At 34.2% G+C, this 17,288-nt stretch overlaps 2 protein-coding genes and 1 long non-coding RNA gene across 3 annotated transcripts; 1 reads left to right on the top strand and 2 right to left on the bottom strand.

The window, feature by feature from the left end:
* Nucleotides 1-7,013: 7,013 nt before the first annotated feature.
* LOC146901923 (putative xyloglucan 6-xylosyltransferase 5) lies at nt 7,014-8,946 on the bottom strand. The gene has a single exon (XM_085735235.1). The coding sequence runs from the start codon at nt 8,635-8,637 to the stop codon at nt 7,291-7,293; it is 1,347 nt and encodes a 448-aa protein (XP_085591361.1). The 5' UTR covers nt 8,638-8,946; the 3' UTR covers nt 7,014-7,290.
* A 2,780-nt stretch (nt 8,947-11,726) lies between these two features.
* LOC146901922 (Pentatricopeptide repeat (PPR) superfamily protein) lies at nt 11,727-13,375 on the bottom strand. The gene has a single exon (XM_085735234.1). It carries the CDS (start codon nt 13,373-13,375, stop codon nt 11,900-11,902), a length of 1,476 nt encoding a protein of 491 aa, XP_085591360.1. The 3' UTR covers nt 11,727-11,899.
* A 105-nt stretch (nt 13,376-13,480) lies between these two features.
* On the top strand, nt 13,481-17,062 carry LOC146901921 (uncharacterized). Its single transcript, XR_015022613.1, has 2 exons — nt 13,481-13,609; nt 16,765-17,062. It is a non-coding gene; the product is annotated as an uncharacterized LOC146901921 (long non-coding RNA).
* Nucleotides 17,063-17,288: the final 226 nt, after the last annotated feature.

The raw sequence follows: 17,288 nt of genomic DNA, 5'->3' as shown, positions 1-17,288 counted from the left end.
TATTTGAAATATAATAACAAAAAATAAAAGAAAAGGTTCCCAACGTGAATTGAAGAGAGATGCTTGTGAAATAAATTGTCGAGAAGTAGTTTTTTGAAGTAGCATTCAACAACTTTTGGCCAAAGCTCATTCCACTCAATTTTATACATTAAAAAAAGTACCTTTTTTAGTAAGTACTTAATTGATATTGTATTTGGCCTAACTTCTCCTTAAAAATGTATAGAAGTTGGAAAAAAGTCGGGTCAAACGATACTTTAATCTCCCACAACGACAATGTAGAAGCAACTGAATTTAAGATTATTTTTATTCTTATAAAATAAATATAAAATAAAAAAGAAAATAATATAAAATAAATATAGAATTATGAGGTGGCACTCTCCAAGGTTAATGAATTATGAAATTACCAAATTGCCCTTCCTAGGGGTAAAATTGGAAATTCACATGGCATCAATTTTAATAAATAGTTAATAGAAAATTGGTCTTCCCTTTTAAAACCACTAGTTTTGATTTCTCCATCAAATTTTTGTATTTAAAAATAGTGATTTAACATTTTTTTTAAATGACGTGACATACAACTAGATGGTATAGAGTGATCAACACTCATGAAATTAAAAAAAAAAAAAACTCATTAAAAACTTCACTTTCACCATTTTCTAAAACAAAAAATATAATAGAAGGACTAAAACTGAGTGATTTTAAAATGAGGGTCGTGAATTTCTTTCTTAGTATTGGGTTTAGGGCTTGAAGGGTGTACCATGATGAATTACTTGGTGAATAGGAAGTCACAGTGAAAGAACAACAAAAGGTGCAAGGTTGGAGAACAAGCCGGGTAAAAAGAAGTTATTTATACAGAAAATCATATTCCCATCAGCTAGGATATCGCTAGAAGAGTAGAGAAAATCGCGGTAACCGTTGGAGCAAGTGAATCGCAAGCCAAAGAAAAGGTTTATAATGACTAGTTTCCTATTTTTATGTCACAATGATCACATTGTTCACGCGTAGTTAGTTCAGTTATGTCGCATAATGCAATGTAGTGGTCATTTGTGTACATCTAAAAATAATTATTTTCTTAGCCAAAATCGGCAGATTTCTTAGCCGAAATCGGCAGACAGGAGATTAAAGGTCAGTTGAGTGTTCCCCCAATCAATGGTAAATTAAGCAAGTGTTATTTCAGCCGAACGAAGGTCAACCAATTCTTTCCCGAGTCTATTGACTAATACGTGGGTCTTGAAGACATTAGACCGAGTCAAGGCTCAATAAAACTGGATAATGAGGCACTAAGGCCACAATCCCTGTTTATAGCACCTGTAACACCTCGTTTTCCCAACGTAAAAATTTCATAATTAAAAATCAGAGTAATTCAACTTTAACGGAATGCTACACTTCCTAAAAATTCATAAACTGAATAAATAGCAATTTATTCTTCAAAATCATTTAACATAAGTAATTCAAAACATCGCAGCGGAATTAGTTCATTCAACATAAAAAGTCTTTGGCACGCAGGCCTCATCATAAAAATCTCAAGTCTTGTTCAACATTTATTCATAAAAATCTATAAGTAATACGTAAGGAATAGAAATAGAAGACATAATCTCATCCCGTTACGTATCAGAGCACCTAAGACATACTTGTGAGGAGTCCACTCACGACCGCAACTAATCCTGGTTACCTGCAAGTTACCCATACGAAGAGCAACATTTCCAAGCAGAGGGGTGAGATTTCTCAAACAATAATATTAAGCATATAAATCATATAAAGTACATTCAACAACTTAAACATCTTATAATTCATTAATCATATCTAACGACTTAAACTTCCTTAACCAGTGTCATTAATCTTCTTATATTGGTCGTAAAACTATCTTAATACTAATCATATACATCTTCATATATTATCAATTACTAATCTTAACATCATCATATATCATCAAATAATAGTCTCCAACAATCATCACATAACATCAATATTAATCACAAACGTCACCACATTTCATCAAACATTATTTATAAGCATCAACACCTAATATCAAATATAATCATAAGCATCATCATGTAATTTCACATAAGTATTATTATCAAAACATAGCATTACCGAAAACAACTTCATAATCAAATTCGTAATCAACTTCATATATCAACATAATTATAACTCACGTAACATCTTATCATAAATCATTCGTCTTCATTCATCATAGCACTTCATTAATAACTTATCAACTTGACATCTTAACAACTTGACAATTTGACATCTCAACATCTTAACAACTTCGACTCGACTATGCAACTTCTACTTCTCAAATCATCTTAAATCATCTTAGACATCTTCATTATGCATGTGGTACCACCAGGGCATTAAGCCCTCTTCTCTAAGGTCATAAAGGACCTGTCGGGCATTAAGTCCCCATCTCTAAGGTCATAAAGGACCTGTCGGGCATTGAGCCCCCATCTCTAAGGTCATAAAGGACCTGTCGGGCATTAAGCCCCCATCTCTGACTATGCAACGACACAACTCTAATGCAACGACATAACTTTCGTACAACTTAGACAACTTCATGAACATCTATGGCATCCTAACATCTTGACATCTTGACAACATACATCTTAACAACTTGATGACTTCATAACGACACGACGACTTAACAACTCTTATCATCTTAGCGTCTTAACATCTTAACATCTTTGCATCTTGACAACATATGGATCACATAAATAATTCATGTCATATCATAATATAACAATATCAAATTATAATAAACAACATCTTAAAACATCATATTCATCAATCATAAACAACTTCATATAACATCGTATTTAAACATCAACAATAATTCACTATGTATCTTTGTAAAAACATAATAAATTATCCACAATATATTATCATGTCAAACTAAAGCTACTGGAAAGATATCACAAATATCAACAACTTTCATGTTTACAACAAGGATCAATTCAAAACAGAAACATATGAACAAAACGCAAAAACTTGAAACAGAGAATGTTGTCACCGTACAATTTCGCTAAGACCTCCCTGTAGTATTTTCATCATAACTCAAAGACCAAACATCATTTTCATGTCAAACCAAAGCCACTAGAAAGCTAACAAAATTATCTAAAATTTTCATGTTTACTTCTAAGACCAATTTTGTACCTATCAATACCAGTTTTCATTTTAAATTCGGAAAAGTTGTGCTGAAAGTCCATAAAAAATCACTGTGACCTACGTGCAGTAATTTGACCATAACTCAAGTTCTATAAATCGTTTTGACGTGAGACCAACGGAATTAGAAAGCTAACATCCATATCTACAACTTTCGTGTTACACCTAAGACCAATTCTGCACCGATCAATACTAGTTTTAATATCAAAATTCGGGCAGAATGCACCGCACCGATCAATACCAGTTTTAATATCAAAATTCGGGCAGAATGCAGATTTTCTTCAAGTTTCACCTAATCTCATGGAGCTAACCTCAAAACTACTTCCAATAATCATCTTATGGATTATCTAAGGTCTGTACACAATTTCTACATCAATTCAACAAGTTTTCATCATCTAATCATCAAATCTCTCTCAAAACCCTAATTCGCAAATTCTCACAAACTCTCCCCAACTTGTTAGATGTAATTTAATGATTTAACAAATTAATATTAATGCAAGATAGTCTCACCCTCACCTTAGATTAATTCCTGAATCAGCAGCAACATTCTTCTTTCCTAAGGTCTTCTCCTCTTCTCTTGACTTTTCTCTTCTCTTCTCTTCTTTCTTGTTCTCCTCTTTTCCAAAAAGCGGTTTTTGGTAAACTCTTTCTAACCTAAGCTTCTCTATTTATAATACTAAAATATTCTTCCCAAATCTATTTAGGCACAACAACTTATTCTTCTTTCTATTCTAACCTCCAATTTTACTCACACTAATAATCCTCATATTCTAATAAATAATATTTCTCTACTAAATATATAATAATACACCAAATAACAAATATATATCTATAACAATTAACAAATATATTATGCTAGTAAATACCAACATATAACATAACAAAATATTGCTCAACAAAATATATTAACTAAATTATAAAAAGACATCTAATCTCAACAAATCATATATCCCTCATATACATCATATAAATATATAAATATATTCTAAAACTAATTAAAATAATTAAATAAAAAGGAGGGCGTTACAGCACCCACTAATCACAAGAAGCGATGAGTAAGTAAGCATGTTTTGTGGAAGGGTTGCGCACAACAGATCATGATGTGAAGTCGGAAGTTGTTGAATGAACGTGGGGCGCCACGAACCCCTCAACGAGGGAAAATTGACGCACTACACGCGGAAAATAGCGGAGCAAGGCTAGGCACGGTAGATCATGTCCTTTTAACCAGTATGAAAGTTTTGCTTATTGTATATATTACACCATGAGCTTTCTCCAACCAATGAGGAGGAGACAGCTGTTACTTGCAATAGAAGTAACTCTAATGTAGTACAGTCACCACTAACGTGCAGTACAAGCAACTGTTATGTAGTACAATTTTAGTAGATTGATAGTACAACGCAATGTATATATATAGTGATTGTACTCTATTGATTCAATCTAATGAAAATAAGTTTGTTTCTCAGTTTTATAATATGGTATCAAGAGCTCTCTTTGAAGAGAGAGTTTGTTACGATCCTTGATTCCTTCTTTCCGCTGCACTTTTCTCGCGTTTTCTCGCGGTTTCTTCCTCAATTTTCCTCTGTTTCACGTTGAATTCATTGTGAATTCATCATCTTTTCTTTGAATTCGTTGTGAATTCATTGATTTTTGTTCGGTTTTGTTCAGTTTCTCTGGAAATTTTCCAGATTTTCATATCTCTCTGTTTTCTCGTTCTTCATTGATTCATTATGGTTCGTCAACAACCTCATGCAGATACCGATTCCATTTTCTACGTTCATCCTAGTGAAGGTCCCAATACCGTGACGGTTACGCCTCTTCTCACCGGTTCCAATTACCTAGCTTGGAGCAGATCCATGCAACGAGCACTTGGCGCCAAAAACAAGCTTGCGCTTCATCAATGGATCTACTCCTGAACCTGATGAAGACGATTTGAACCGAACTGCGTGGGAAAGATGCAATCATTTGATCCATTTCATTACAATGCTGGCATGAGAGTTCTTAAATATCTCAAGGGTTATCCAGGTATATTTTTCCCCAGAGATTCAGAATTGCACATTCAAGGGTTTTCAGATGCTGATTGGGCAGGATGCAAGGACACCAGAAGATCCATATCTGGCCAGTGCTTTTTCATAGGCAAATCTCTTGTTTCATGGAGAACCAAGAAGCAGCTTACAGTGTCAAGATCTTCCTCAGAAGCTGAGTATAGAGCACTAGCTTCAGCATCATGTGAAATGCAATGGCTGTTGTACTTGTTGAAGGACTTGAATATTCAATGCACAAAGAAACCAGTAATATATTGTGACAATCTTAGTGCAATTCACATAGCAACCAATCCTGTGTTCCATGAACGCACCAAACACTTAGAGATTGATTGTCATATAGTCAGAGAGAAGGTCCAAGCAAGAATTCTCAAACTGCTACCAGTTTCTTCAAAGGACCAAGTTGCAGATTTCTTCACTAAGTCTCTACTTCCTCAACCATTCAACAATCTTCTATCCAAGTTGGGGATGGCCAACATATACCAACCTCCAACTTGTGGGGGCTATTACACCATGAGCTTTCTCCAACCAATGAGGAGGAGACAGCTGTTACTTGCAATAGAAGTAACTAATGTAGTACAGTCACCACTAACTTGCAGTACAAGCAACTGTGATGTAGTACAATTTTAGTAGATTGATAGTACAATGCAATGTATATATATAGTGATTGTACTCTATTGATTCAATCTAATGAAAATAAGTTTGTTTCTCGGTTTCATAATAGTATAGTATATTCAACACATAATCAATCAAACACAAGTTATTTTACATTATTTTTATCCATTTATCTTTTTTTCTGTGTCTTTATTTACATGCATTTCTTAATCAAAACAAGGTCTACAAAGATAAAGGCCTAGTACATTTATGTGTGTCTCTGTGTGGTTTCTTTTCATTCATTCACTAGAAGCCATAGTTTTTTTTTTTTTTTTTGCAGTTTCCTGATTTGCTTTCATTTCTTTGGTATTGCTTTGCTAACTGTGATATTTTAATTTTGCAGAAAATTGCCAACATTTGAACCAGGCTGCACAAATGAATGAAACACTGATAGAATGTCACAAAGCTTTGGCAGCAAAAGTGGTCAACTGATATTGGCTAAGGTTTGTGAACATAGTAGCTATTGTAAACCACATTCATGAAGAGCTTTGGTAAAGAGCTTTTCTGTACAATGTACAATGAGACTATCTTTCTTCTTTCCATTTGGAAGTACCACTACTTGGTACTTTCATCTGTCCTTTGCAATTTGCGTGGTTCTGCAGGTGTTAGTTAGCATGTAAATTGACAACAGAATTAATTGTGAAACAAACTACATGCTTGGACCACATTATCTGTATTTGAAAGATTTCCTAATATACAAATAATGCTGCAACAAACTACATGCTTGGTATTACGATGAATTTATCAGAATCACAATACGGCGTATAAGTGTGATATCACAGTCAGGACCATGTTCACGGTGGCACACTGTTGTTTTTTTTTTTTTTTGAACAAGCAGTGGCTCACCGTTGTAATAACAAACATGCACAATATTCACATGCATGATATAGATATTTCTCCTCTCGTTACAACTTACATGTCAAAGCATCCTATTCTGGATTAACTGCTATCTTGGGGATAATTGTGAACCGAAACATTGTCCAAAAGTCAAAGTTGTGTATCGTTTATAAAAAAGTTCACTTCAAATTATATTTTGAGCTAACTATTAGACATCTTTGTGTTGAAAATGATACTTTTATTTCTTTTGCCTTATCTTGGAATTTGGAAACACAAGGGCCAAAAATACAGTTGTTAATTCATATTACAAATTTTAAAAAATAAAAATCAAGAGGGAATGTAAAGTATATTAAGTTGAATTCATGCTCCAAAAGAGAAAATACAGTGGAAGCTCAGTATAAAGAAGATCAACAAATAAAATTTGTTTGTTGATAGTTCAAACACAGCAGAAAGAAAATAACTTGCAAAAGAATTGTATCCTAACATTTCAAAGAGATACCAAGACAACAGAACAAGCATAAGTTACATGTGAACTGTCACAATAAAATTCCACTTCTAATCAACCACTATCTGTAATAATCACCAATTAATCTAGTTATTCTCACTAGCTTTTTGATTCAGTGCTTTCTGTAGAATGTCTTCGAATATCAAACTGGTCTACAAACTCCAAAGGAGTAACTGTCTCATTTCTAATTCTCTTAATCTTCGGGCTCAACAGACCGCGATGCCTGAACCCGTAGAGTTTGAGCACCTGATTATCAGCGAAATTGAATGCCCTCTCCATACTACTGAGACACCTCTCAACAGGATAATCACCATAACTTCCACACGGCTTACAACCCACAAAATGCGTCACAAACGGCCACCTCTCATCCCCTAATCCCGGATGATACTTCTCAATCATCTCCTCATACCGATCAACCAACCCAGCCCAATAACCATGCAAATAGTAAGAATTCTCAAGAAACACCTTATCCATCCACTTCTCCTTCTTCGACAGCAACAAATATATCAACGCAGACTGATCATCCGCTTCAAAAGCCGGTCTCCCCTTAAGATTAGCCGTCAAAATCTTTCCTGCCTCTTCCCTCACAGGACCTTTCGGACCCATAGGAGCCCAAACATCAAGCAAATCCAAAGACCATTGACAATTCCTAAAAAGAAAACTACCAGTATTGATAGCAATCCATGACTTCTGCTCAAACAACAAATCAGGGTAACCATGAATAACCAAATTATAATCATCATACTTAGACAAAGGAAGCTCAAAAACCATATCAGTAAAAAAAGCATCACTATCCATCCACCAAATCCACTCAACTTCAGGGTGTGACAACATTAACCTCCTAATCATAGGCAATTTAGCCCAATAACCAGCTAACTCCATATCAAGATGAGCCATATTATAAACAATTTCAATCCCATGTAATCTACAATAATCAATCTTATTCTTAATAGACTTCAACAAATAATGATCCCCAATTGGGTTATCACAAGGCTTAGGAGGAGACCCAGTAAGAAGCAAAATTCGAGCTTTACCTCGAACAAAACTCGGGTATTCAGGGTTTTGATTTAGCCAAGCTTTACGGTCAGAATCCCAATCGGAGATTTTGGGGCCGAGGGTAAAAGTGGCATTTGGATTGAAAAAGGTGTTATCTTTGTCATCAGGATCAGATGGGTCAGCGTCGGATCGGATCTCGGCGATGATGCGGTTGGTTTCTTCGATCATGTTTTGGTTAACGGCGTCGGAGTCGGAGGAAATGAGGTTAACGCCGATGGTGCCACGTAGGACGAGGATGGTGACGAAGCCACAGAGGATAGTGATTTTAACGTTGTTGAATGTTTTTGAGATCTGACGACCACGACGGTTTTTGCTGTTGGAGTTTGTTGCTGTGGTTGGTAAACCTGCACTGCTGCTTCTGTTGTGAAGTGAACCATTCTCTTTTCCCATTTTTATTTTTGAGTTTTTTCAGTGACTTACTCACTCTCAGTGAGAGATGATGAGTATATGAGTATATGGAATTTGATTGATGATAACAGACCAAAGTTCAATTATGGAAATTTGGAAGATATAAGAAGATATAATTTTTTTCTACTTTCTACATGCTGGGTTTAGGAACTAAAATTCATACTATAATGGGGAAAGAAGCAACAAAGACGTGTTTCTCATTCTCATTGGGGGTCTTCTTTTTTTAATACTAGTAATGTTTATGTTAATATTCCAATGTGAACATTTTTTTTTAGCTCATATACTTTGATTGAATTGATGAATGCTTGATGGTACTTAACCTAATACGATTATCAAATCAAATTTCAATCACTGGCCTATGCGGTGCAATTAGATTTTTTTATTTATTTATTACACGTTTTTATGGCTTTTTTAATCATTATGTCCAATTAATAAATATTTCATATTTTTTAGCTAAAAAGGAAAGTTGGGACATTACTCTATCGGACAAGTTAAAAAAGACTAACAAGTTTCAACCAGACACTTACCTAGACGACATTAGGCATGGCAATTGAGAAAAAGTTGCTAACCCAAGGCAAAAACATGCCAATTGATTAGTAGTATCATTATCAGTCAATAGAAGTTTGAATTGGTACATGCTGCTACTAGGAAAATTCTACGGTTAAAATGATATTTTAAGACATAGTACAAAATTACTGAGAAAAGAGAAAATAAAAACCCCACGCATCTAAATCTAAGAAATCCAGCTTTGGCTGTTCTGTCAAATGGACCCTTTGTTGTCTGTGGTCAGTTGTGCGCTCTACAACATCAACGTGTTTTTCAGTTCATCTACTATTACAACATAACATAGCATCTTCTAGGAAGAAACACATTACACGAATACACGTTACATAACATCACATTAGCAAAGCAGGACAATGGATTGGGAAGCGCGTGAACTCCACTTCCATGGTAATAATAGTCACTTTAATCCCTGACTTTGCACCTCGCTGTCACATAGGTCTCTGACTCAGGATTAAATACAAAAAAGTCTCTGACTCTACACTTCCGTTATCACTTTAGTCCCTGCCGTTAAAAAAATTTGTTAAGTGATGATGTGGCACGTTGACAAGGAGTATGACGTGTCACGGGAACTAAAGTGAAAGTAAAAAATGGTCACTTTGGTCCCTGAATCGAAAATCAATATCCTCAATTTACTGTTAGATCCCTGACTGTGTATACTTACTGTCAGTTAGGTCCCTGAATCGAAAATCAATATCCTCAATTTACTGTTAGGTCCCTGACTATGTGTACTTACTATCAGTTAGGTCCCTGACATTAAACACCAAATTTCACTAAGATCTTTGGCAAGTTGTTAATTTAACATGCTGCTTACTCAACACTAAGGTATTTGTGCTAAATATCAAAATGTTATTATAACACTTGTAAGAATGATTCCATAGTTTAATAACAAATGTTTCCATAACATAACTATTAAGTCATTAATGTCAACCATAGAGTAATTAAAAGATTGCACCATATTTAGGCATATAATTCAACAAGTCGTTACATAATGATTCAGCAAAATATTAAACAAAATTTCGCACCACAGTTGTGCTTATAATTTAGCAATTTCGGTACATAAATAAACTAACAAACATCACATAGTTGGCCTCAGACCCCTTGGAGTTGGCATGAAAGATGTAAGCATTTGTAGTTCATTCAGACGTGCATTTGGATTTTGACCCCTAATTTCGTGTTTACTATCAGGGACCTGACTGACAGTAAGTATACACAGTCAAGGACCTAATAGTAAATTGAGGATATTGATTTTCGATTCAGGGACCTAACTGACAGTAAGTATACACAGTCAGGGATCTAACAGTAAATTGAGGATATTGATTTTCGATTCAGAGACCAAAGTGACCATTTTTTTACTTTCACTTTAGTCCCTGTGACACGTCATACTCCTTGTCAGCATGCCACATCATCACTTAACAGATTTTTTTAACGGCAGGGACTAAAGTGATAACGGAAGTGTAGAGTCAGAGACTTGTTTGTATTTAATCCTGAGTCAGGGACCTATGTGACAGCGAGGTGCAGAGTCGGGACTAAAGTGACTATTTGCTCATTATTGTATTGTTGCAACTAGCGTCTTGGGTTGGGTGAGAAATATCCAGCAGCTAAAATGGCCCCACAAGATCCCCATACGTGAATCCTGTCTATTTCTCTTCATTAACTTGCATGTGCCAATGAATGCAATCACCCATGTGCGAGATTTCAAAATCATGCTCTCGTTTTCTCAGTTATCTCCATGTTGTAACTTGTAATAATGTCTACCTTTTTAGATTCACATATGCAACTTGGAAAAATGAGCATTTTTATCATACCAGATAAACCTAAAAAATTAATTATGAGTTTAATTAATCATAGAGAAAACAGAATCATAGCCATCTGCAATGGTGATTAGTATGGATGACAAGGGGTAATTAACAATACTGGATTCATTAGAAACTTAGAATATCAATAACAGCAGCAAGTCAGCACCTATCAATCAAATAGACAGAGCTTCCCTTCTATGCTTAGTTTTAAAACTATGCTGAAGTAGTAACTTCCCTCTCCTTCTGAAGTTAGATTCCTAGTATCCTACCAATGGAAGCTTCTCCTTCAAGCTTTTCCAACGATGCTTCTTTTTCTATGCATGTATTGCGTGGAAGTAATTCAGTGGTCAGACAGTGAAAAAATACAAGGTGTTTTGGCCTAACCCAAAAGGGTGCCCCCCAATCTATACCAACCTGGTGGATTGGTTTGTCTAAGATCTACCTTGGGATCAAGTTAGATTGAAGGAAACCCTAAAATGGACATACCTCACGTCATTCTAAAACATTTTTGCAAAAGCACTCGTCAATCGTTATTGGCTTCCAAAACCAGCAAGGCATGCATTTCTAACAATTCATCTTTTAGGATCCATGGGAGAAGTGATGACAGTAATAATACGGATACGGTTTGACTAACTTACAAGTATAAAATCACAGTAAAATATGAACTTACATTGACTATGACTAACTAACATATATAAAATCACAGTAAAATTTGACAAAGGATAAGATGCAGTTTAACTGATAGATCACAAAGGTTTTTTCATGCAAAGTTTTAAATCCAACGATAAAGAGAGCATATGGTGCTAAGCACAAACCTGCAGTAATACAATGTTAATGTATTATTATTATAATAAATTGTTCACAAAGACTACATAAATTACAAATTAAGATGTTTCAGATTTCTTTTTCATTTTCTTCCTCCATGCTGCAGCTTTTCTCATTTTCATTCTCTCAAAATAATTTGAAAGTTTCTGCTGAGACTTAGCTTTTGGGCTATCGACAACATTGATTTTTTCTGGTCTTTTAGGTATATATACTTCTGTTATTGAAGGATCCAAAACATCCTTTGAACACTGAAGAGTGATGCCCATACATGTGGCTTCATCCCAAAGTTCTCTTCCTTTTTCAAAATCCCCTCCTCTACAAAGCTTTGGAATGAGCACATCATAAACCGGTCCATAACCTTCCACTGAGCTTCCTTTCATTTTCTCAAACAAATCAAGAGCATGATTTACCCTTTCAACCCCACAGAGAATACCAATCAAACTGTAATAAAACTTATGGTTTGGTACCAAACCTTTTTCAATCATTTGATCCACTATCTCTTTCCCTTTACCAAATCTACCACTCAGAAACAAAACCCTTGCCACCAGATAATAACTAACCCAATCTGGAGCAACACCAGATTTGTTCATTGCTTCAAGTATTTGACAAGATTCCTTAACCCTTCTAGTCTTCCCCAAACAAGAAAGCAAAATGTTGTAACTGATTGAGGTCGGAAAAATCTTATAAGACCTCATCTCCATCATCACATTTAAAGCTTCCGGCACAAGTCCTGAAGGATTATGTCTGAGATTCCTTTCACAAAGGCACCTAAGGAATGTATTATAGCAAACTAAATCTGGGGTAACCCCATTTGTCTTCATGTCTTGAATAATTCTCCTAGATTCCTTCACATTCCTCTCTACAGACCAACCGTAAAGAAGACTTCTATAAACGCAAGGTAACACGCCTTTAATCTTGTCTTTGTGATGCCAAACAACACCTTCAGCCCTCTTAGCATGCCCTTTAGAGCAAAGAGCATTAATAATAGCAGTAACCGTGAATTCATCAATAAAACACTTATACTTATCCAAATTCTTGAAAATACCCAATGCTTCGTCTTCTTTTCCGAGTTTAACATAAGTCTCCGCTACAACACCAAAAGTTTGAGCTTCCATGACTCTACCCTCCTTCTTGAAATCTCCAAGCAAGATATCCATAGCCGTGTAATCTTTCTTTTCGGCAAAAACTCTAAGACCATAATTATAATCCTTATCTTCCAAATCACAACCCAAATTCTTATTCGACCATAAGAAGAATCTGAGCAATCTTCTAGTGTGTGCCTCGTGTTTAACGGAATCAATAACTTGAGCTACAAGAGGTGAAGTTAAAGAACCCTTAAACTTATTTAGACTTGATTCTAGATCATCTAGTCCACCAACAGTGCTGGTGACAATGTTGCAGAGGTCTTGCAATTGGGGTGGTGTTGATATTGACTGCAATGTGGAATATAGGGACACTGAAAGTAATTGGAACTTGTGGGTACTCGTATTTTGGAGCCAATAGCGTTTGAAAGCAGAGTTCAGAAAGAAATGCATGATGAATTTTCATTTGAGAAATATATCAAACATGTTATGTGCATCCGTTGTAACTCAAAACCTTAAAAATAGCACCGATTGTTGTTAGCGAGGTTTGAAGAAAGTCCCTAACAAAACCTCTTGTGATGAGAGGAAGAGGTGGAAATTCGAAGGGGACAGTCTTACTTCAATGGTTGAAGGCAGAGATCGAACGTTAGAGCAAGAAAGAGGGTGTTTCCATCATCACTCTTCTATGTAAGCACCATATTTATTTGCTCTACAACTGGCATATTTAGCATGGCGTTAGGAGGTGTATTGAATTGTGATTTGGGAAGATTTTAAAAGACTTTTTGGTTATAGAAAAATTTTAAGCTATTCAATCAAGATTTTAAAAGATTAGAAATAATTTCAGTGGTATTCAATTAGAATTTTAATGATTTTTTAAAGAGTTCAACAAAATTCGGTGGTATTCAATTAAGATTATTTACAATTTAAAAATTGTCTCTTGGTATTCGAAAATGTATAGATTTTAATGGATTGCTTGGCATAATGGATTTTGTGAGACTTTTTAGTTAAAATTTTTAAAACTAACAATCTCATACAAAGAGATGGGATTTCTTGAGACTCATTTTACTCCCGTTATACGGTCTTTCCTTGTTTCTCCCACTTCATTCATCAACATGTGCACTGTTGATATCCTCCTTTCATTTTTTTTTTCTTTTTCCAGAATTTCATTTTTTTTTACTAAAGATCACTTTTACCAAATGTTTATTTTTTTTTCCTGTTCTTACATGTTTATATTATTATCAATACGCTTTTTTTTTTTAAGAATAACTTTTGATTTTATTAAGTAACTATCTTATAACAGTAAAAAAACGATATATATATATATGGATTTGCTAGAACACACCCACTAGTTTATATGTGGGAGTGTTTTAGCAAGCTACACCTTAAGGTGTATTTAACTACTTTTTAGTTATAACTTGCTAAAACACACCTTCTAAAAAATAAGCGGGTGTATCCTAGCAAATGCCTATAGGAGTTGCTAACATACACCCACTTATTTTTTAGGTGTGTTTTAGCAACATTCACCTTAAGGTGTATTTAACAACTTTTTAGTTATATCTTTGTTAAAACACACCTTAATAAAAACTAGTGGGTGTATCCTAGCAAACCCCATATATATATATATACACACATTACGAAGGTTTTGCAGATTAGATGGAACCTTAGTCATGATGCTTAACTCACCATAACTTATTTTAAATTAGCCTGACATATATAATATCAGAATAAAATATTAAAGATAAAGAAAAAGAATAAAACTAACCTTAAAAGAGCTTATGGAATGGATACCAGAGTATTCAGTAGCAAAGAGATTATGAAAACAAAGATTTTATTTATGAGAATAGTTTACAACGAGCGTACAAGATGCTGAAGAAAAGCATGCTTAATGAAGCACAAAAAACCTCTATATATAGAGGGAAATGGTTCACTATTTGAACCAGTTAAGCAACACTATTACAGCCGGTAACCGATAAACAAAATAATTACAAACGACAAAATAAAATGATAAAAGGGTCAATTATTGATGCCGGGTGCACTTTGTGGGCCCCATCGATCACATCAACAAAGACTAAAATAGAAAAATACAACAAACACCAAAAGAAAGAGTAGCCATTGTCGGTAAATGAATTATTTTCCATTATGATGGAATCTTTGAAATATTTTTTCAATTATTTCATTGGTCCTTTGTCCTTTTGTCCTTTTGAACCAACAGTGTAGATCATTGCATCAAAGAAATCTTTTGGAATAGGTTCATCATCAGGCTGGGATTCGCCTGCTAAATTTGTATCAAAAGATCCTTGTGAGGAGGTTGACATAGAATCATCCTTATTGGTTTTTGTTGAAAAAGTGGAGCAGAATTGTTGCTTCATATACTCTAAAGTTCTGAGCATAATTTGATCTTCAGATTCAGTGGGATATTTCCTCTGGAAGTAATTCTTCATTTGAATTAATGGGTTAGGCTGAGAATTTTGTTCCTTTTCTATATTAATTTGGTCCTCCTTAATAGCGCTTTCAATATTCTTAATTAAGGCTTGAACATCTTCAGTGCTCATTTTGGACCACCATTTATAAAAGAATATTCATTGAAGTATTGGAATATTAAATTTGTCTCTGGCCACTATAAGGGACCACCTCCATATCCATGGTATTTGGAATTTTATAAAGAACAACATTGGACTTTGTCCAGTAACTAATTTATCTGGTCTAATTTTAGAAATCAGAGGACTATTATCACTCCATTTTTTATATAATTCTTCGAGATTTTCTGGCAGAATTTCATTAGTAATGGGACCAAATTTAGTCCACCAATTAAGAAACCAATTTGGTATGGGTCTATTGATAATTTGAGGATTAATTGAGAAAAACCAAGAATGTTTATTCTTGGGATTTTGATAATAGAAAGCTTGTGTAAAAGCTTGGACATAGTCCCAATAATTAAAATAAATAATTTTGTCTTCGGCTACTTTAATAGCCTTTTCTCCATTAGGATCTAATCCCCATTCTTTTGGAGATAATATTTTGGTAATATGACATTTGCAAAAATTTATAAAAAATTTTGGATCACTATTATGATAATAATGAGTGATAGTCACAGATTCTGTGATTTTTAAAAGAATTTCTAAATAAGGTCTAGATTTTCCTGACAATCCAGGATAACCTCTTGATTCAAGGTATCTGGTTTTTATGAATCAACCATCACTATTGGCCATTTCTACATCTTCTTCTTCAATATGAAAAATATTTTCAGTAACAGGATTTTCGAAATATTCCGAAATCTGTTCTTCATTAACAGTTGCTTCTTTATAAGATATTATCTTATCAGAAGTCTTAGAAGAAGATGCTTCTTCTTTTTTCTGGGTAAAAGATGGTTTACCCTTATTATATGATATTGTGGTCCAATCCCCTATTAAGGGAATGTTTGACTCTTGGTAAGGTAATATATTATTACTCCTACCTCTGCCATAACTTCCAGGGCCATGGCCTCTGCCTCTTCCCCTATTAGGGGTTGTCATTTCCCTGTAAAAATTCACGAGTCAAATAGTCAGCAAGAGAATTACTTTCTCCTTTAATAAATTGAATATCAAATTCAAATACAGCTAATTGGGCTTGCCATCCAGCAAAGATTTGCTTTGAAACAAGATTTTTTACATCCTTTTCTATTATTGATTTAGCAGAACTACAATCAATTCTTAACAAAAAATTTTGATTTAATAAATCACTTTGAAATTTAGAAATGCATTTAATAATTGCAAGCATTTCTTTTTTAATAGTTGAATATTTAGCTTGTGTCGGGTTCCATTTACCCGAATAAAATCTAACTAAAACTTCTTTTGAATTTTCAGGATTAACTTGCTTCAATATGCCACCATACCCAATATCTGAAGCATCAGTTTCAACTATTTTGAAGTGATTGGGATTGGCCAAAGAAAGGCAAGGAAGACATTTTACTTTAGATTTAATTCTTTGGACAGCTTTAGTATGCTTGTCTGTCCAGGGGCCAGGATTAGTTTTAAGTCTATTATATAAAATAAATGTATCTTTTGCTAAATCTTTGTAATAATCTGAAATATAATTCAGACTTCCAAGAAACCTTTGTAATTGTTTCTTGTCATTAATGATATCTGGAAATTTAGAAGCAAATTCAATGCTCCTTTGAATTGGAATAATTGTTCCATTATGAATTTCATGTCCTAAAAAATCTAACTTTTGTTTGAAAAAGTTTCATTTTTGGGGCAGATATAACTAACCCATTTCTTTTTATAATATCTTTGAATATTTTTAAATGCTTAATATGTTGATCAATGTTTTTTGAGAATACCAAAACATCATCAATATAAACAATTATAAATTCAGAATAGGCATTGAA

This window comes from Medicago sativa, chromosome 8 (assembly GCF_051527215.1).
Source record: "Medicago sativa cultivar Bolivia chromosome 8, Bolivia_mono, whole genome shotgun sequence".
Classification (NCBI taxonomy): domain Eukaryota; kingdom Viridiplantae; phylum Streptophyta; class Magnoliopsida; order Fabales; family Fabaceae; genus Medicago; species Medicago sativa.
Note: the sequence above shows the minus strand (reverse complement) of the source record. Positions and strands in the feature narration are given on the sequence as shown.